Genomic DNA, 21,767 nt, shown 5'->3' on the forward strand with positions numbered 1-21,767 from the left:
CACACACACACACACACACACACACACACACACACACACACACACACGGCTGGGCGTGGTGGGGCTGTGGTCTTAGCTACTCCGGAGGCTGAGGTGGGACGATCGCTTGAGCCTGGGAAGGTCGCGGAAGCTGCAGTGAGCCGAGATCGCACCACTGCACTCTAGCCTGGGTAACAGTGATACCATGTCTCAAAAAACCAAAAATCTCTTTCAAGAAGGCTTTCAAATTGAGCAGTTTATCTGTCCTTCAAGAGAAATCGGAAGGAGGGTGGGGTGATTCCTCTGCCTCCTCACCTACAGAGGATGATCAGGAGGAGGGGGAGATCAGTGCCTGTCGCCACGAGGCCACTGCCCAGGAAGGGAAGGTCGTTGCCACTCCTGAGAGCCAGGAGCCGCAGGCCAAGGGGGCAGAGGCTAGTGCTACCTCAGAGGGAGGGGCAGGGCCTCAGGCTGCAGAGCTCTCCACGCCCTTGGGGCGGAGAGTGGCCCCACACAAGCCCACGCGGAGCACAAACAGTAGCTGGGTGGGCCAGGTGGGTGATCTCTAAGCTGCAAAAACTGCTGTCCTTGTGAGGTCACTGCCTGGACCTGGTGCCCTGGCTGCCCTCCTGTGCCCGGAAAGGAAAGGGCTGTTACATCCTACCAGCTGTGTTCCCTTTCCTTCTCTCCCACTTGTGGATTCTCACATCAACCATCTGGCTTTCCTCTTAAGGCCGGTCGAAGATGGTCCCTTACAGCCTTCCTAGTTAGTGATATGAAATACTCCTGTCCCTGACCCTGCCGCCTTCCCTGTCCTCACCCTGCTGAAGGCAATTTTTGGTTTTCTTCCGCAATTATTTTCCAGGTAGGTTTTGTTTACCCTTCTCCCCAAATCCCTGAGCCAGAAATGGGGTGCTTAAACTCCCAAACCTTGAGGGTCCAGACTCCCCCGTGGTGACTTTTTACTCTCTTGTGCTGTGCCTAGTGGCACCTGGGCACATAGACTGCCCTGTCTAGGGTTCTATTCAAGTTCAGACCTGCTTGTGAGCCAACTGTGCCTCTTTTCTGACTTGGCAAGCGCATATTAGGCTTTGGGGTCAGGGAGAGGTCTGTATTGTGAAACCACTTCTTGTCTTTTCTTCTCTCATTTTCATAATGGCCAAACCCCAGATTTGAATTTTTTTTTTCCAACTGCTAAAACCTTCTCTTCCACCTGGTTTTACTGTACCAATTGGAAAAGGAATAAATGTCCCTTAAAATTATTTTTATTAGATGTATTCTTTATTTTTTCCAAGAGATTTATTGAGATATAATTCATACACTGTACAGTTCACCCATTTAAAGTGTACTGGTCAGTAGTTTTTAGGATCTTTAGAGCTGGGCAACCATCATCACAATGTGAGAATATTTTCATCACTCTCTGTCCTTAAAGAAACTATAATTGGACAGGCACTGTGGCTCACACCTGTAATTCCAGCACTTTGAGAGGCCAAGGCGGGCAGATCACGAGGTCAGGAATTTGAGACCAGCCTGGCCAATATGGTGACACCCGTCTCTACTAAAAATACAAAAATTAGCCAGATGTGGTGACGCTCGCCTGTAATCCCAGCTACTCTGGAGGCTGAGGCAGAAGAATTGAGTGACCCAAGATCGCACCACTGCTCTGCAGCCTGGCAACAGAGCAAGAGTCCATCTCAAAAACAAAACAAAACCAAAAAACTCTATAATCTTTAGCCACCACCTCCCAATTCCCCACCCCCATGCCTAGGCAACTACTTATCTGTTCTCTGTCTCTATAGTGTTGTCTATTTGGAACATTTCATATGAATGGACTCATAATACTATGTGGTCCTTTGTGACTGGTTTCTTTCACTTGACAAAATGTTTTCAAGGTTCATCTGTGTTGTGGCAGGTACTCCATTTCTTTTTATAACTGATTGATATTCCATTGGATAAACACTTTATCAATTCATCAGATGAGGGACATTTGGGCTGTTTTCAACTTTTGGCTATTATAAATAAAGCTGCTATACATGTTTATGTACCTGTTTCTGTGTGCATGTACATTTTCATATCTTCCACTCATATCTAGGAGTGGAAGTTCTGGGTCAAATAGTAACTCTGTGTTTAACCTTCTGAGGAACTGCCAGACTGTTTTTTTGCTGTTTTACATTCTCACCAGCTGGGTATGAGCATTCTGTTTCTCCACATCCCCATCAACATGCGTTATTATCTGGCTTTTGGATTATAATCATCCTGGTGGGTTTGCACTGTGGTTTGAATGTTCGTTTCTTCGGAAACTCATGTTGAAACTGAATCCCCAATTATGGCAGTATTGAAAGGTGGGGCCTTAAAAGGTGATTGGGTGATGAGGGCTCTGAAATTAATCCATTCATGGATTAATGGGTTAATGGATTATTGGATTAGCACAAGATCGCTGCTCGTGGCTTTGTAAGAGGAAGAAGAGAGACCTGTGCTAGCACACTGAGCCCCGTCACCATGTAGTGCTCTGTGCCGTCACAGTACTCTGAAGAGAGTCCCCATCAGCAAAGGCCCTCTCTAAATGTGGTTCCTTGACCTTGATCTTCCCAACCTCCATAACTGTAGAAAATAAATTCCTTTTCTTTATAAATTACCCAGATTCAGATTTTCTGTTATAAGCGATAGAAAATAGACTAAAGCAGTACACCCAGTGCTTTAAAATATTTTTTGAGGGCCAGGCACAGTGGCTCATACCTGTAATCCCAGCACTTTGGGAGGCCCAGGTGGGTGGATCACCTAAGGTCGGGAGTTCAAGACCAGCCTGACCAACATGGAGAAACCCCATCTCAAAAATAAATAAATAAATAAAATCTTTTTTGAGATATAATTCACATATCATCACAGTCACTATTTTACCATGTACAATTCAGTGGTTTTAGTATATTCACTATGTTGTACAAACATCATTACTACTATCTAATTGTAATTCTAGAACATTCCATCAGTCCAAACAGAAACTCCGTATAGCTTGTCATCACTCTCCATCTCCCTTCCCCAGCCCCTGGCAGCCAGGAATCTACTTTCTGTCTCTACAAATTTGCCTATTCTGGATATTTCGTACAAATGGAATCATGCATTATAATGTGTGATATTTTGCGATGGCTGCTTACTCTTAGTGTAATGTTTCTTCAGTGTTGAGCATGTACCAGTACTTAATTTTTTTGAGTTGCCAGAAAATATCTCATTTTATGGGCCTAGCGCTTCTAAAGAAATTGATGTCTTCTCTTTTCTTTGCCCTTCCCTGCCCAAACAACTGTGCAGTGTTCTGAGGACACACGGCACTTTCTGGTGGTTCTATCAGATCTATTATTATACAGAGCTAAGTTTGAATTATTTAGTGAAGGCTAAATAATGAATTTTAACTTATTTTTAAAAATAGCTTGTTTAGTTTAACTATATAACAGATGTGATCCATTGCTTAGGTGACTTTGCATAGTTGAAAATGCAACTTTATCACAGGTTTTATTTTTTTAAAAAAGAAAAAGGAAGTAATTTACATCACTGCTTATGAAATCTGTTTTTTTTTTTTTAAATCTATGCAGTATCTTTTACATTTATCAATACCTTTTTTGGAGGGAAACATTTTATTTGCAGAAAATCTGAGGCTAAATTTGGAGATGTTTATTTTTTAGGGTTTGGAATATGCAATCAGTGAAGGTAACAGCAGGTGACTAGACTGCATTATCTATATTTACAAGGCAGTAACTAGTCATCTAAAAGAATAGAGGAAGGAAAGAAAAGGATTTATTTCAAAATAATAGGATTTCAGTTTACAAGTTTAATAAAGTTTAGTAAAGTTTAATAAACTTTAAATTATTTAAATTATTAAAAGTTAATAAACAATCTTCAAGTCTTACACTCTTATTTCAAAGTAATCAAGTTAGTTTTAGTTACTTTTCTGGTTGATTAATTATAGTAAATTTTTACTATTAGCTTATATTTAATCAATGTTTATACGACACTATGAAGCAGATATTTTATTTAAGCTTTTCAGCAAATTTTGAGATAAGTTCTATTTTCTACATTTTGAAATCTATGAAGCTGATGGGGGAGGGGCAGAGCACCCAAATGTTTCTTCTTCTTTTTGACTTTCAAAAGTACTATTTATCTTCAATTAACAAGCAATACTTTATCTATCTATCTATCTATCTATCAATCAATCAATCAACAGGGTTTTACTCTGTCAGCCAAGCTGGAGTGCAGTGGTGCGATCGCGGCTCACGCAGCCTTGGCCTCCCTAGGCTCAAGCGATCCTCCCACCTCAGCTTCCTGGGTAACTGGTATTACAGACACAGGCTACCACACCTGGCTAATTTTTTTGTTGTTTTTGTAGAAATAGGGTTTTGCCATCTTGCCCAGGCTGGTCTCAAACTCCTGCGCTCAAGCAGTCCACCCACCTTGGCCTCAGAAAGTGCTGGGATTATAGGCATGAGCCACCATGCCTGGCCTTACAAGCAGTATTTTAGGAGCAGATATTTAGTGTTGTGCTTGGTGAGGAAAGACTAAGTTATGCTGTAGAAACAACCTCAGATAGCACTGGCCATAAGCAACAGCTGATTCCTTGCTCATGCAGAGTCCTCTCTGGGTCTGAATGAGGATTTTGGACAGCCCTTTACATGGTACAGCGTGGCACCTTTATATAAACAGGTACCTCCACGATCACCCAGGCAAGGGAAGAGAGTACTGAGAGACCCACACCAGTAATAGAGCCAGTTCTCATTATTTGTGGTAGTTACATTCCTTAAAGTAACAATGAACATTGACTTAGCAAATACTGAACTATTGCTCCTAGGGGAAATATACAGTTAGGTTCCTGTAAGCCTCTGGTCACAGTATTTTCAGTAACCAATCAATACATAACCTTGTTTTATGTGTGTTTCTGCATAAAGATATCTTATTTAACAGCTATTGTTGATTCATTAACATTGAACTCATGACCAACGGCATTATAACTCATGCCTGAAAGACGTACGTGTCTTCTCCATAAGGCACATCACAACCTTCTTGCACTTAGGAACACTAGACAGCACTTCAGCCCTAAGCCTGGGGGCTGTTTTAAACAGCAAACGAAAAGCACAAAAATGTGAAAACGCCATAGATTGTGAAATGGACATTGTCTGCAGCACGAGAGCTAAAACAAGAGCTTGCCTCATCCAACTTCAGCTGGGAATGTGTGCACTGGGCAACCTGCATTTTCCACTGCTCTGGTCATGCGTATGTCTGTGAGTGACCAGAAAGTATTGTGAATATTGACTGTGGAGTTACAAAGATATTTTAACAAGCAGGCAAATTTGCAAATATGAAATTTGTGAATAATGAGGATCAACTGTAAATGCTTCCTGCAGTAAGTTACATGTTTTTTCCATCCACTTTCCTTGGCCAGAGCAAGTCACCAGGCCTTCATTAACCTCAAGGGTGTTCAAAAAATGCTATCAATCTGTGCTTTTAAAGGAGAGCTCAAAATATTTGAGAAGAGTACTGTCGGTAATATCATTGTGTCACACGTTGTTTATTTATTCCATACTTGTGGCAGATTTTTATTTCCCAGGATGGTGGCAACATTATCTTCCATCCAATGTGCTGTTCTTATAATGTAACTTTGATATACCTCTAATTAAGAGGTGAATGTCTCTTCTCCCTTTCCTTGAAACTTGGCAGGCTTATAATGACAGTAGAAGGCTAGATCATTAAAGTTGTCCACCTAGTTTTCTTTGAGACAATTGCTCTTAGAATCCAACAGCCATGCTGAAGGGAAGCCTAAGCAGCTCCATAGAGAGCTATGTGTAGGATATCCTAGCTGAGGACCTGGCTGACAGCTAGCATCAACCACTGCTCATGTTGAGTAAGCATGTGTTTAGATGATTCCAGCCCACCATTGACTCACCTCCAGATATCCTTTAGTCTTCCCTGCTGAGGTCCCAGAGGTCATAGAGGAGATATAAGTTATTCCTGAAGTACCCACAGGAACTGTGAGGATAAGAAAATGGTTATTTTTTAAAATAACATTATGCTTGTGGTAATGTTTTTCAGAAAGAATAACTTGAACAGTATTTATACAGTATTGTAGTAGGTGTCGGTGGGTGATATGGTTTGGCTCTGTGTCCCCACCCAAATTTCATCTTGAATTGTAATCCCCACATGTCAGGGGAGGGACCTGGTGGGAGGTGATTGGATCATGGGAGTGGACTTCCCCCTTGCTGTTCTCGTGATAGTGAGTGAGTTCTCACGAGATCTGGTTGTTTGAAAGTGTGTGGCACTTCCTCCTTCATGCTCTTTCTCCTGTTCTGCCATGGTAAGAAGTGCTTGCTTCCCCTTCACCTTTCACCATGATTGTAAGTTTCCTGAGGCCTCCTAACCATGCTTCCTGTAAAGCCTGCAGAGTAAATTAAACCTCATTTCTTCATAAATTACCTAGTCCCAGGTAGTTCTTTACAGCACTGTTAGAATGTACTAAAACAGTGGGTTTCAGCAACAAATAGAATTTGGTTTTGGCCTTTCTGGTGTCATCCATGCACTCATAACCTGGAGAAACATCTGGTCTTTTATTCTTTTCTTTCTTCTTCTTCTTCTTTTTTTTTTTTTTTTGAGATGGAGTTTCACTCTTGTTGCCCAGGCTGGAGTGCAATGGTGGATCTCGGCTCCCTGCAACCTCCACCTTCTGGGTTCAAGTGATTCTCCTGCCTCAGCCTCCCAAGTAGCTGGGACTACAGGCATGCACCACCACACCCAGCTAATTTTTGTATTTTTAGTAGAGACGGGGTTTTACCAGGTTGGCCAGGATGGTCTTGATTTCTTGACCGACCTCGTGATCTGCCTGCCTCAGCCTCCCAAAGTGCTGGGTTTACAGGCGTGAGCCACCATGCCCAGCCTTCTTTTCTTTTTTCTAAAGACAGAGCCTCACTATGTTGTGTGAGCTGGAGTGCAGTGGCTATTCACAGACACCATCACAGAGCATTACAGCCTTGAACGGCTGGCTCAAGGGATCCTCCCATCTTAGCCTCCTGAGTAGCTGGGGCTACAGCTGCACGGCTCCACTCTCAGCAGTTACCTGGCTATCTGGTCCCTTTATAGTTACCACTGCTCAGATGTGATAAACTGCAAAGTGGGGAGCAACTTGGTATTCTAACAACAAATGTAGTCTTTTCTTTTGGCTGGCTTCTCCTTCAGTTTTGATGAGAATTAGTACACCCATTAATTATTTAGACATGAAGCAACCCGTGAAGCACCTCCTACACTGAACGCTTTGCTCTGTGCCTGATCCATAATTGCATGATAAATGTTGAATGAATGCCAGTCACAGAATTTGGCAGATGCATAGGTAGGAACTGAGTGTTTTTAGTAGCATCTGGGAACCACCTTTCTTATCTGCCACAGAACATGAAGAGACACTTATTGAATTGTGGGGTTGAGGATAAAGAAGCTAAAGTCTAAAGCTGGAAATGCTTTTAAAAATTAAAATAGCAATTTTAATCAGAGTGAGGCTTGATAAAACTTCTGTCTGTGGTAGGTGTTTATGAAAAAAGAGATGCTCATCCATATTGATTTTAAAAGGTTTATGCTTTGAAGTAAAAATAGATGACCAAATATACCTAGATAGCTTACATTCTCAAAAGCACTTAAAAGGAACTAGTCTTTGATGCAGCTAAGATAAAATGTTTCTAATAGATCACTTGATGAAAGGTCATTTCCCAAAATTTTGGGGCAGCTAAGATGTTACCTTAAACTATTACATGTGGGGTTTTCACTGTTGCAGTAGAATTATTATATTCTTTCTCTCATTTTCTTTTGTTTTAGTGGCAATACCTGCAGCCTGAAACTCCTGGGCTCAAACATGCTCCCATCTCAGCCTCCAGAGTAGTTGAGAATATAAGCACACGCCACCATGGCTGGCAATTTTTTAAAAAAATTTCTCATAGAAATGGGATCTTGAACCCCTGGGCTCAAGTGATCCTCGAGCCTCAGCCTCTCGAAGTGCTGGGATTACAGGTGTGAGCCACCACGCCTGGCCTGCATTATTTCTCTATTAAGATAAATTAAAGAACTAGTAGTAATTTGATTTGACTTCCTAATGACTTTGAGAACACAGTTGTTAAAGAGGCTCAGTGTCCACCTTCCCAGAAGAGGAGTTCCTCTACCTGCATCTTTAACAGATCTGTAAACCAGTCAGTTCTCAGCCTCAGTATAAGTCCTGCATAATGGCCTCCCAGGTTGTTCCACAGCTGAGTGTCTGCATGTGCGCAATGAGACCCAGGTGTAGGAGAGATAAATAACAGATTAAAACTTGCCTCCGAGGTCGTGCATGTTGGCTCACACCTGTAATCCCAGCACTTTAGGAGGCTGAGGCAGGAGGATCACTTGAGCTCAGGAGTTTGAGATCAGCCTGAGCAACATAGTGAGACCCTGCCTCTACTAAAAAAAAAAAAAAGAAGAAGAAATGTTTTTTAAAAATTAGCTGGGCATGGTGGCTGAGCCAATAGTCCCAGCTACTAATGGGGCTGAAGTGGGAAGATCGCTTGAGCCCTGGAGATCAAGGGATGCAGCGATCATCCCTCTGTCCTCCAGCTTTGGTCATAGAGCAAGACCCTTTTTAAAAAAAAAAAAAAAATCCACTATCATGGAGAATAGGTTTAGTAGTAATGCCTGGAACATCTCATCTAGATCAGTGCCTCTCAAGCTATCTGCAATGAAAGATCCTTTATATATTTTTTAAATTTCCGGTTCATCTTAAACCAACATACATGTCCACTGCATAGGACCATGTGCGGCTCATGCTATAGGCTACCGAACCCCCAAATACTGCTGTAATTTAATTGGTCTATGCCAATATCAGTGTATTGAGTCCACTGATCACATGCATGGATTTTGTAAAAAATAAGTTGCTATAAATGTCTCTGAACACGAAACCAACCCAATTGTGCCGTAGAACTGATATTCATGGTTTCTTCTGAATAAACATAGAAGTTGGCCCAGTCTTAAAACTTTAGAAAGTGATCTTTGTCTTATCTGAGTTCATTATCACTTCAAATATTTTTCTCCTTTCTCCTTCAGGTATTCTCATTTTGCATATGTAACACCATTTGTAGTTGTTCCATGATTCTCAGATATTGTTCCTCTTTTTGGTTTTCTTCGCTTTTCCTTTTTGGAATTTTCTATTGACAAAGCCTCATGCTCAGAGATTCTTTCTTCAGCTGTGCCTAGTCTCCTAATAAGCCCATCAAAGACATTCTTCCTTTGTGTTACGGTGGTTTTGATCTCCAGCATTCTGTGAGTTTTTTTTTCTTGAAACATCCAGCTCTCTGCTTATGTTACTCATCTGTTCCAGCATGTTGTCCACTTTTTCCACGAGAGTCCTTAGCATATGAATCTGGGTTGTTTCACATTTGGGTCTGAGAATTTCAACATTCCGTCCTGAGTGTGCTTCTGATAACTTGCTTTGTCTCTTCAAACTATGGTTTTGTTTTTGCGTTTGCCATTTAGGATGCCTTGTGATCTCTTGTTGAAAGGTGGACCTGATGTAAAAAGAACTCTGGTAATCAGGCCTTTAGTAATGTGGAGGTAAAGTGTGGGGAAGGGCGCATGCTGTAGCTCTTTGATTAGGTCTGCTGTTTTAGTGAGCCTCTGCTCCTGCGCGGTGAGCTTCACACGTGCTTCTCATTATTTCCCTCCCTCTCTAGGTGGGACAGGATGGCTGGAGGGGCTAGAGCGAATAGTTCCCTTCTCCATGTGGAAGGCTAGTGAAGGCTGAATCTGGGAATTTCCCTTCCGCCAGGTCAGTTAGGCTCTGGTAAAATAAATTCTCCTGAAGGCAGGCCTTGTTATGAACAGAACATTCTGCTGTATTTTAAAAGGGTGGCTTCCCCACTACCCACCCCCATCCCTGCCAGAAGCACAAGGGGATTTTCTCTGATTTTCACTGTGAGAACCTGATAGGCGTCCTGGAGGTAATATTTACAAAGGTGCGGGGGCCCTCCGTGAATGGCACCCCTAGAGTTTTTAACTCTCAGAGCTTCCAGCAACTCATTAATTCTAGTTCAGGTTTTCCGACCCCGGCTGCTTCCTGGAGGTTTCTGCTCAGGTAAGTTGTGATTCTGTGTGTCTACCTGTCTGTCTCCCCAACTTTGGGGGCAGTGATTTGTCCTGTGACCTCAGTTCCCTAATGGATTTAAGAAGAATTGATTTTTTTGTTGGTTCAGCTTTTTTTTATTGTTAGGATGACTTCCGAGTTCCTTACAAGCCAGGGCTGAAAGCGGACTTCGTTTCCTTTCTATAAAATGATAAAAATATTTTCTGGTTCATTGTTGAATTTAGTGAAATGTCCACATTCTAGTCACTAATTCTATTATTCCCTCTTATTCTTAACTTTTTCTTGCTAAAATTATTTCTTCCTGAAATACTTTTTAGTTGTTAACAGTTTAATGCCTCTATTTGCGGATTTTCTTTAACTCCACTTTTTCTCGCAGTGCTAACAGCCAGATTACTCATGTTTGCCAATTGTGTCAACATGTGAAAAAGATGCACTGTTTACTCTGTTGTTCTTAATGTTCTGCCTGCAAATCCTGCTTTGTGAATTGAGTTGGCTGCAGCTGCATGTTAGGTTGACGGCATCGGGAAATAGTTTACAGAGAATGTCGGCTTACAAGTGAAGGCCCAAAACTATTTTCAGATCTCATTTTCTCTAAACCCATTACCCTAAGTCTGTCCACATTGAAACTCACCTGTATTTTATGTCTCACTCATATTACTTAGAGCAATGCTTTCAATCTTGGCTTCAGATTAGAATCACTGGCTCTATTTCTTTTTTTTTTTTTTTTTTTTTTTTAATTAAACATTTTTTGGGGAGGGAGGGGTTCTCGCCCAGGCTGGTCTCAAACTCCTGGGCTCAATTGATCCTCGTGCCTCGGCCTCCTAAAGTGCTGGGATTACAGGCATAAGCCACCACACCTGGCCACTGCTGGTTCTATTTCTACGTTATTGGCCTGTGTGTGTCTGGATATCAGATTTCTGAAAGGTCCTCCAAGTGATTTTACTATGCAATTAAGGTTAAAATCCAAGAGCCAGCAAACTTAAAAAAAAATTTTTTTGAAATTTTTGTAAAGATGGTGGGGCGGGGGGTGGCTTTGCTATGTTGCCCAGGCTGGTCTTAAACTCCTGGCCTCAAGCAATCCTTCCTCTGCAGCCTTACCAACTGGTTACAGGCATGAGCCACTGTGTCTAGTCACCAGCAAACTTTTTCTCTGAAGACCAGACAGTAAATGCTTTAGGCTTTGAGGGCCAAATAGTCTCTATTGGAGTTACTCAACTCTAACCTCATAGCATGAAAGCAGCCACAGGCACGTGAGCACCACACTGTTTAATAAAACTTTATTTCTAGACGGTGAAATTTGGATTTACATAATTTTCATGTGTCAGAAATATTCCCCTTTTCATTGTTTTTCAGCTATTTACAAATGCAAACATTCTCTCACAGGATACGCAGAAACAGGTTTTGAGTGGGCTTTGCTATAGTCTGGCAACCCTTGGTTTATGGCTTATTTGCTTCACTGCTTCAGTTCGGTTCTATAAGATAAAATATTTCTTCCCCTAATCACTATAACCTTTTTCATGAGTGCTAGCATTGGTTACTTGTTTTATATGTCTTGTCAGAACATTTTAAAACATGGCGATGCTTCTCCTTAGTTAGAAATCGTAGCCGCCAGGTGCAGGTGCTCACACTGTAATCCCAGCACTTTGGGAGGCTAAGGCAGGCGGTTCACTTGAGGTCAGGAGTTCCAGACCAGCCTGGCCAACATGGTGAAACTCTGTCTCTACTAAAAATACAAAAATTAGGCGGGCATGATGGTGGGCACCTGAAATCCCAGCTACCTGGGAGGCTGACAGGAGAATCACTGGAACCCGGGAGGCAGAGGCTGCCATGAGTCAAGACCATACCACTGGACTCCAGCCTGGGCAACAGAGTGAGATTCTGTCTCAAAAATAAATAAATAAATAAAAATTGTAGCAGTTGGGATGCTTTTGTCTTCAAGTAGCAAGCCTGGCTTAAATGGCTTAAAACAATAGGAAAGAGCTGGGTGTGGTGGCTCGTGCTTGTAATCCCAGCAGCATTTTGGGAGGCTAAAACACGTGGATCTCTTGAGCTCAGTTGTTCAAGACCAGCCTGGGCATGACAAAACCCTGTCTCTACAAAAAATACAAAAATTAGCCAGGTGTGGTGGTGCATGCCTGTAGTCCCAATTTTCAGTGAGCTGAGGCAGGAGGATGGCTTGAGCCTGGCGGGTAGAAGCCGCACTCAACCAAGACTGTGCCTCTGCACTCCAGCCTGGCAGACAGTGCAAGGCCCTGTCTCAAAAATCAAAAACAAAAATAAGAAAACAGTAGGAAAGTTATCCTATCATTAAAATATAGACAGTTGTAGGGTTAGTTCAGCTGCTTTACAATGTCATCACATACAGATGCATAACATCCAGCAGAGAGCAGGGGTGTTCTTTCCATGTGTTTATTTTTAATAGTGAGGCAAACTTCTAGAATGAGCCCTTCCTCCCTTGTAGGTCTCCCCTTATGTCCCAAAGACCAAATCAGTCCCTGGTGAATGAATTAAGATCGCCTAATGAAATGTCATGATGCACCCCTTGGGTTTTAGAAGGGCCCAGCCTGCTTTAAGCAGGTAGTCTCAGGATCCCAGAACCAAATTAGGGTTCTGTGAGCAAGGAGAAAGGAAGAATGGCAATTGGGAAGGAATCAACTGGGTCTCTCACAGAACTAGATTCTTCGAATTAAAAAGAGAACTGTGGGCCAGGCATGGTGGTTCACGCCTGTAATCCCAGCACTTTGGGAGGCTGAGGTGGGCAGTCAGGTCAGGAGTTTGAGACCAGCCTGGCCAACATAGTGAAACCCTGTCTCTACTAAAAATACAAAAAGTAGCCAGGGTTGGTGGCACGTGCCTGTAATTCCAGCTACTTGTGAGGCTGAGGCATGATAATCACTTGAACCCGGGAGGCGGATGTTGCAATGAGCCCACCTTACACCACTGCACTCCAGCCTAGGGAACAGAGCAAGGCTCCATCTCAAAAGAAAAAAAATCTGAAGAAGACTGTGTGCTGAGCTTCTTGAATTTCTATTTATTTATTTCCTATAAAGAACACTAGGGAATTGATCAGTACAATTTCCCTAAAAGAAAACCTATTGATTTTTCACCTAAATAAATAATATTTTGCTTTAGTCTTCAAAACCACAGCTATTATTTCTATGAGGTTACATTTTTTAAAAGTATTCTATTTCTGCCTACTTTGTCATTTTAACCTTTACTATACTGCATATCAAGTATAAAAATGTTCATGCTAAAATGACATTTTTTTTTTTGAGACAAGGTCTAGCTCTGTCACCCACACTGGAGTGCAATGACATGAGCACGGCTCACTGCAGCCTCAACATCTTGTGCCCAAGCAATCCTCCTGCCTCAGCCTCCCAAGTAGGTAAGACCATAGGCATGCACCACCACACCCAGCTAATTTTTTTTTTTTTTTTTTTGTAGAAATGGTGCCTCGCTACGTTGCCCAGGCAGGAGATCCTCCTGCCTCAGCCTCCCCAAATGCCAGGATTACAGGTATGAGCCACCATGCCTGGCCCAACAATGATTTTTTTTTAAAGGCACCATTATTTGTTCATTTTGAACCATTAAACAATGTCTACTTTTGAATTTTGCATTGTGAAAATAATAAAAATTGCTTTCAAAAATATTCTAGCACTGAATAAGAATTTAAGACTATACATGTCACTTCCTGCTTTCCCTTGTCACCTCCATGGATATTTTGACGTACCTCCCAAGTGGTAATACCCACCTATGACTCCTTATTTGAAAAAAAATCAATGAGAAGGCCTGGCGTAGTGGCTCATACCTGTAATCCTAGCACTTTGGGAGACCGAGATGGGAGGACAGCTTGAGCCTAAGATTTCAAGACTAGCCTGGGCAAGATGGCAGGATCCTGTCTCTACAAAAAATAAAAAATTAGCTGGGCATGGTGGTGTATACCCATGGTCCTAGCCTCTCAGGGCTGAAATGGGAGGAGAGGATCACTTGAGCCCTGGAGGTCGAGGCAGCAGTTAGCCATATTTGTGCCACTGCACCCTAGCCTTGGCGACAGAGCAAGACCCTATAAAAAAAAAAATCACAGAGGGAGATCTTACATCAATATCAATTCCACACTCAACTGTACTTATCCTTCTGAGAGCCCTGATCCCTGAGGAGCCCGGGCTGAAATTCTACCTTTGCAATTTTCTTGGGAGAACATCTGGCACAGTGGAAGATGCTTCTGCCCAGGACAGAGAGGCTTCTGGTCTTGGCTCTGCCTCTTACGAGGCATGTTAACGTTGGACAAGTCACTTAACCTCTCTAAGCTCTAGTTTTGATGTCTATAAAGCAAGAATTTGAACTATGTGGCTATAAGGTCCCTGTTGGAACTAATGTTTTTTCTTTTTCTTTTTTTTTTTTTTGAGATGAAGTCTCGCACTGTCTGTCGTCTAGGCTGTAGTGCAGTGGCGCGATCTCAGCTCACTGTAATCTCTGCCTTCTGGGTTCAAGCAATTCTCCTGCCTTAGCCTCCTGAGTAGCTGGGACTACAGGCATGTACCACCACGCCCAGCTAATTTTTTTGTATTTTTAGTAGAAATGGGGTTTCACCATGTTGGCCAGGATGGTCTCCATCTCCTGACCTCGTGATCTACCCACTCAGCCTACCAAAGTGCTGGGATTACAGGTGGGAAGCCACTGCACCCTGCCCTAATGTTTTTTCTTTACCATGTAATACAAAATATTGACCTTTCCTTTCTAATGTCAATCTGATTTCTACTGTCATTGTTGATTGGTGAAGCCTGCAGACGCAGTCACAGTGCTATAGTGCCACTTATTTTATGGTTGTGTTATATAGTGAGATAGTAAGAGTGATATCTAATAAGGTAATGTTTTATAGCAGTAGAGCTCTCTTTCACCACAGCACTGTCAGATGACCCATAATATCCTAGTGTGAGACATTACCATGTCACTAAGCCACATCCCTCACCCATTCGATGAAGCAAATCAGAAGACAAATAAGCAAGCGTTTTTTGATAACCCAAATAAGCAAATCAGAAGACAAGGCAAATAAGCAATAACAAAGGAGATCACTTTGGACAGCTTTATTATTATTTTTATTTTTTAACTAAAATGTTTGCAAATCTCTATACTTTCATTGCTAATATTGAAATATACTTCACTGTTATTTATAACATACAACTATCCCCTGCAGCTTTACAGATGTCTTTTACTCCTTCTAGAACTCTGTGTATCTTGGAGCATTCCATACAGAAGTGAAACAAACCATAAAACCCTGAAAAACCGGTGTGGGAAGGAAATTTCTATTTGGTGGCAGAAGTAGTTACCTTTGGCTGGTCCAGAATTTTTTTTTTTTCATGCCCTTCAGAACCTATTCCTATGCTCATCAGTAATTCAGTTGTTGTTGTTGTGGTTTTTTCTCAATTCACATAGAACTTTTCCTTTTTTCCTCAGGAGTGTTACACATTTTAAGAGTGCAGTCATCTTTAGAAGAACCTGGGGAACTTTTCCCTAAGGAATGTGAAAATAGGTTAACTAGATTGGCATTTTGCAAGCTTTGCCCCCAGCCTGAAGTGCCCCATTGGCAGAGGTTGGCCAATGAATAGCAGCTTCTTGGGTCTAGGGCCCTCCTTCCTCTTCTCATGGGCGCTCTATTAAAGGTGGAGAGCTATGTGCTACACGATTTCCAAGAGCAGTTTACTTTTGCACTTCCAGTCCAGGTGAGCCCTCTTCATACTGAAGGGCTGCATCCCCAGGCCTCTTCCCCAGGAGGATTTCTGGTGGCCTCTTCGTAGGAGGGTGGTATACACTGGGAGGGGAGGGCGGCCTCCGGGGGCAGCGGGGCATAGGGGAAGTCCTCACTGCTCCAGGCCAGGCCGGGCAGCAGGTCCGTGACCTCTCCTGCAGCTGGGTGCTCTGGTAGGTCAATGCTGAACACCTGCCCCTGGGATTGCGGGCACTTGCAGTGTCGGTACAGGAACAACAGCAGAAAGGCCAGGAAGAGCAGGACAGTGGCCGGCAGAAGGATGCACAGGAAGGGCTCCACATCCTCCTGGGTGGAGCTCACCCGATGCGTGCCCTGGAGTTAGGGAAGGAAGACCAGTTAGGAGATGTGGAAAGAAGGCCTCACATTTCTTTTCTTTTTCCTTTTTTTTTTTTTTGAGACAGAGTCTTTTATTTTTATTTTTGAGATGGAGTCTCGCTCCCGTCTTGCAGGCTGGCATGCAGTGGCATGATCTTGGATCACTGCAACCTCCGCCCCCCCCCCCCACCCGGGTTCAGGCGATTCTCCTGCCTCAGCCTCCAGAGTAGCTGGGATTACACACACGTGCCACCATGCCTGGCTAAGTTTTGTATTTTTAGTTGAGGTGGGGTTTTGCCATGTTGGCCAGGCTGGTCTCGAACTCCTGACCTCAAGTGATCTGCCCACCTTGGCCTCTCAAAGTACTGGCATGACAGGTGTGAGTCACTGCACCTGGCCAAGGTCTTGTATTTCTAAGGCCCTGAAGTTCCCTCTCATCTTTCATTCTTCTTACCATTATTACCCACTCTAAAAATCACTATCATTTACTTATGCCAGTGAGCTTGAGCCTATTGAAATAATGTTAATTTATACAAAGTGTGAATTCAGAATGTCAGAAAGTATACGTTGATGAGATCTTAGAAAATTTCCACAAATGTAAAATTATTGAAATAAATTTTAGCTGGTAGGTCTGCTGTTCATTTTCTTGAATGAAAACTCTATTTATGTACTTATTTTATTTAGAATGAGACTAATTATGATTTAGTGCCACCAATGGATCATGTGGGATCACTTAAGTTCTTTAATTCTGGAACAAAATCTCATTATGTGTTCATATCACATGTAAATATTGCTTGCATGTCAAATGTAAATAACTGGATTTGATAGATGGTGCTTATGATGAATGAGATTTTAAAAATTCTTTAAATTCGTGTTTTGGTCTTTTTTTTTTTTTGAGATGGAATTTTGCTCTTGTTGCCCAGGCTGGAGTGCAATGGTACTGTCTCTGCTCACTGCAACTTCTGCCTCCCAGGCTCAAGTTATTCTCCTGCCTCAGCCTCCCGAGTAGGTTGGACTGCCAGTATCCGCCACTTCACCTCGCTAATTTTTTTGTATTTTTAGTAGAGACAGGATTTCACGATGTTGGCCAGGTTGATTTTGAACCCCTGACCTCAAGAGATCCCCCTACCTCGGCCTCCCAAAGTGCTAGGATTACAGGCGTGAGCTACTGCACCCAGCCTTAAATTCGTTTTTGTAATATTTGTAGGATAAATGTGAAAACATTTTTACCTTTTTAACGACAAAGAATAAGAATTACAGATAAATTCTTGAGCAACCTAAAAGGTATTGATTTTATAATATTAGCTCACAGAAATAATGATGGTTCCTCATGGCATAGATAATACAATAGGCAAGAAATGATGCTTCAACAGCAAGTTAAGAAAGCAATATTTAAAAAAATACCGTTCCTAATTGCACAGAGACTGCCTTTAATAAGGCAACTAAGAAATAATGAAGTATTAAAAAGTTTCTTTTATAAAGCATATAGTAACAAGTGTAAATGTTAGTATCTATCATGGAGGAAAAGAAAATATATTAAAGCCTTGTAATCATTTTTAAAATAAGCAATAAGAATATTAAGTTCTTTATCTCTTATTTGAAAGAAAACCTAGGCTGGGTACAATGGCTCATGCCTGTAATCCCAGTACTTTAGGACTTTGGGAGGCCGAGGCAGGAGGATCATTTGAGGTCAGGAGTTCAAAACCAGCTTGGCCAACATGGTGAAACCCAGTCTCTACTAAAAATACAAAAAAAATTAGCTGGGTGTGGTGGTGGGCACCTGTAATCCTAGCTACTCCAGAGGCTGAGGCAGGAGATTGGGAGGCTGAGGCAGGAGATTGGGAGGCTGAGGCAGGAGAATCACTTGAACCCAGGAGGTGGAGGGTGCAGTAAGCCGAGATTGTGACACTTAACTCCACCAGCCTCGGTGAGAGAGCAAAAACCCTGCTCCAACAAAAAAAAAAAAAAAAAAGTAAAAAGAAAGAAAGAAAGAAAAAGAAAACCTAATAAACTATGAGAGATGACATTAGCTCCTTGATTTTTGGTGGAAAGGACACATGTTTTACTGGTCATGACCTCTTAGGAGACTGGTTTATCTAGCTTGCATTTTATAATGCTAGATGTTTGTATAATGTTTATCATTCCCTAAAGACCTTACAATTATGTGTGTGGGTTTGACTCAAAATTAGATGGTTTATTTACTATTTGTATTTCCAGATATTTTGTCCTTGGTAAGATATGAATCAAGATATTTTAGCTTAAAGAGCATAAAAATAAAAGGTGTTCTTGAGAAGCAGAGCATCATCATCACTGGGGGTTGACAGCTCTATGTTTGAATTCCTGTGACGTTCTAACACCTGTGTGACTATGAACCATTCACTTGCCTTCTCTGGGCTTAGACTTTCTCCTCTATAAAATGGAATTAATAACATCTGTTATCAAGGGTTAGCATGAGAATTAAGTAAAGTGAGTAAAGCACTTGGTGATGGTACTTACATATTTATGTCTCAGCGACTCGAGCAGTCAAGTTTATGATACCTAAAATATTAAAGATATTAAGAGAAATCTAGAAATTTATTGGTAAGGCTAGAAAATCAGAGAAATCTAGAAATTTGTTGGTAAGGCCAGAAAATAAGATCTGGCATAACTAAATTCATATTTTAATGAATATGTATTTTCAGAAAAAAAAATCTTTTATGTTTTATGTATGTGATTGTTAAATATCTAAACTATAAATTCCGTCTGTTTTCTTACATAAAATCTAATTTGATATCAGAATTATTAACTTAAAATCTGTTGTGACAAAATACTTTGATTACAAAAACTATAAGAGTAGATGAACTCACAAATTTGCTACAATTATTAAGAAATCAAGTTGGAGTAAAAACTTTTTAACTATAATTTGTTTTTTCTCTCTAGATGAGCCACTGAAAAATCTTTTCCCATTTTTAATGCTTAATAATAGCTTAATAGCTTATGCTGGCTTAATAATTAAATAATAGCTTTGGCTATTATCTCTTATAGTACTTCAACCCTGATAAGCATGGACCATTTTTCATAATCTATTCTTATTTCATTCTCTATCAATAATTATTTTATTCTCTATCAATAGTATGGATGATAACAGTTTCTGATCAGCCGTGGCCACCAATTCTAGATGTGGCTGTCTATTCATCTAGGATATGATAAAGTCTCTATCATACCCTAGAAAGTCAGTATGCATAGAATATAGAGAGATTTAATGTTCTACTTGAAAGGTTTTATGTAGTAGATCCTTTGTTTATAATTATGATACTTAAGGTATTCTCAATACTAGTTGCAAAAATTTGGGAAAGGAGAAATCCCGTGGTCCCTGTTGTAATCAGTGCTTCTGTTGGTTGAGTTAAATTTGTCCACATACCAAGTGGCATTAGAAGACTTATACTGTAAACTAGGATGATTTCTGGAGAAAAAGAACTTTTCCAGTTAAGAGAGGCCCAGAGCTATCAGACAAATTTATTACAGTATCCTTAATTTGCTTATTTAATTATTTATGGTATATGGCTTAAAATTGTCGAATTATTTTTTAATGTGGAAAGGATGGCTTTTTTAGTCAAATGTCCTAATTTGGTCACCAGCCTCAAAGTTGTTTCTTAACTTTTAATGTTTTTCTGATGTATATTTTGGCTAAAGGGATTTGTTGTTCAGGGAATATTTTAAAGAAATATCCAATTAAAGATGTAAGCACTAAAGAATATTGAGATATATATCTCAATATCTCAGTATATATCAAATATATATTGATATCCATATCAATTAAAGGTATAAGTTAAAGGATATTGAGTTATATATCTCAATATATATTTATGTATTTTTTTCTGTAAAATGTGGTTTTGGAGAATCTTAAAGATGAATCTCACCAGCTGGCTTTCCAGAAAGCAAGAAAATAGTTTGATTTTCTTCTTTCTCGTGTTGTCAGCAGTGTCACTCCTTTCTCCTTTGTTTATAAAGTTAATTCTTAGGTTTTAGAATCTTTGTCCTTAACGCTGCCTGCGAGGGATACTACACCGATTTGCCAGACAAAGCAAAGCAGCTGCTGTATTTCTTAGTGAGAGACAAAACGTCTTTAACCCCCTGCTGTCCTACCTGAAGTAAGATGCAGGGTTTCTGCTAACACTTAAAAATAGTGGTTAATACACAGCCAGGACCAGAGAGGCTCTTGTTTTTGTATATGTAGATATTGCTTACTGAGCAAAGAACAAAGTCGTAACGCCGAGACATTTCTGTTGGAACACCTCTGTTGACTCCTAGTTTCAGGTGTTCTTTGACAGTTGTGCCAAGTTTTATTTGAATGTATCCTTGTCCAAAAAATACAACTTTCAAGTTATTTCCTTTAGACCATGCCAATCAGTGAATTCATATTTTTGGTAGACATGTAAGATAAAATACTGCTACTGAGTTTTAAGATCCTAAAACTATAGGTATTGTTGATTTTAAAACGGATGAAGATGCTTTGGGAAGAAAAGACTAAAGTCATAAGTACAGACCTGCAGCTGGGTCTCCAGGAGAGGCAGGCTGGGCTCACTGGTTAACCATTCGTATGTCCCCCGGCCAGCATGTCCAAACTTCTTCCAGCTGCTGCCCAGCAGTCCCCGCATGTTTTCATCCAGCTGATGCCCTGGCCACCCTTCCACCTTGCTGCCCAGATTTCAACAGTGCTGCTTGCTCTTGGCCTGGATCCAGTTTGGATGTGCTTGGCTGATGGCTGTTGGTAAACTTGTCCTCTGATGAGTGGCAACAGGGAAAAGAAACCAACCAGAGCGACCTCCCAGGACTGACTGCGTTTAGATTCGGTGTCTCTGGATTTGTGTCTGTGGCCTTTATTATTGTAGGGGTTGGCATCAGGTATCAGATATAAAATAGATTTCAGACAAGGGCATTTTCTGCACCAGCATTACTACAGTGTAAAGAATGGCCTCAGTGAATAAAGAGCTGCTTATTATTTAGGATGTAAATAAAACCCTTTTCCTTTGCTTACACACACCTCTCTCTAGAGACATAACTGACCAAGGAAAGCTACTCAAGGTGAATTTCCCTCTAATTATTTCTGGATTCTGTGGTACAGAGAGAAGGGATATCTGGTAGAAAAGCAAAGATTCATTATTAATATTTTACTGAATTATTCAGATGAAAGATGCCTAATGCAAGTTGTACAGAAGACAGACCATAGCTTAGATTGTTTGGATGGAATGTTTGCTGATTTCTATTTAAAAACAAATCAAATTACCAGTACCTAAATAGTCTTCCTTCTGATTATCTGGTGAACTTCATAACATTATTGATATCAAGCTTAAAGCAAGGAGCTTTCAATTTGAATGTTCACTGAGCTGACTTTGGGATGTTTGATTATACGTATTATTTAACATTTAAGATATGGCGGTTGAATGCTCTTTCTTTTAGTGGAATAAACTTCAGCTTCAAAGATTTACACAATTGTTATGGAGAATAGTCTAGTAAACTTAAAAAGAAAAAAAGAAAGATCTATGCAAAATGTTAGAACTCAGTATTACAACCATCCACATCCTTACCTAAGCATCATTT

General features: G+C 41.0%; 1 protein-coding gene across 1 annotated transcript; it reads right to left on the reverse strand.

The window, feature by feature from the left end:
* Positions 1–15,198: 15,198 nt before the first annotated feature.
* On the reverse strand, positions 15,199–21,063 carry SMIM28 (small integral membrane protein 28). The gene is made up of 2 exons (XM_032274645.1): positions 20,714–21,063; positions 15,199–16,184 (listed from the first exon to the last, which is right to left on the reverse strand). Exons 1-2 carry the CDS (start codon positions 20,822–20,824, stop codon positions 15,837–15,839), a joined length of 459 nt encoding a protein of 152 aa, XP_032130536.1. The 5' UTR covers positions 20,825–21,063; the 3' UTR covers positions 15,199–15,836.
* Positions 21,064–21,767: the final 704 nt, after the last annotated feature.

Source organism: Sapajus apella, unplaced genomic scaffold, assembly GCF_009761245.1.
Source record: "Sapajus apella isolate SASKATOON/1434 unplaced genomic scaffold, GSC_monkey_1.0 scaffold6, whole genome shotgun sequence".
Taxonomy (NCBI): Eukaryota; Metazoa; Chordata; class Mammalia; order Primates; family Cebidae; genus Sapajus; species Sapajus apella.

Coding starts and splice junctions, on each gene's coding strand:
- SMIM28 (XM_032274645.1), bottom strand. CDS start 20,824: ATGCGGGGACTGCTGGGCAGCAGCTGGAAGAAGTTTGGACATGCTGGC. Junction 16,185..20,713: donor TCCTGGAGACCCAGCTGCAG/GTCTGTACTTAT, acceptor CCCTAACTCCAG/GGCACGCATCGGGTGAGCTC.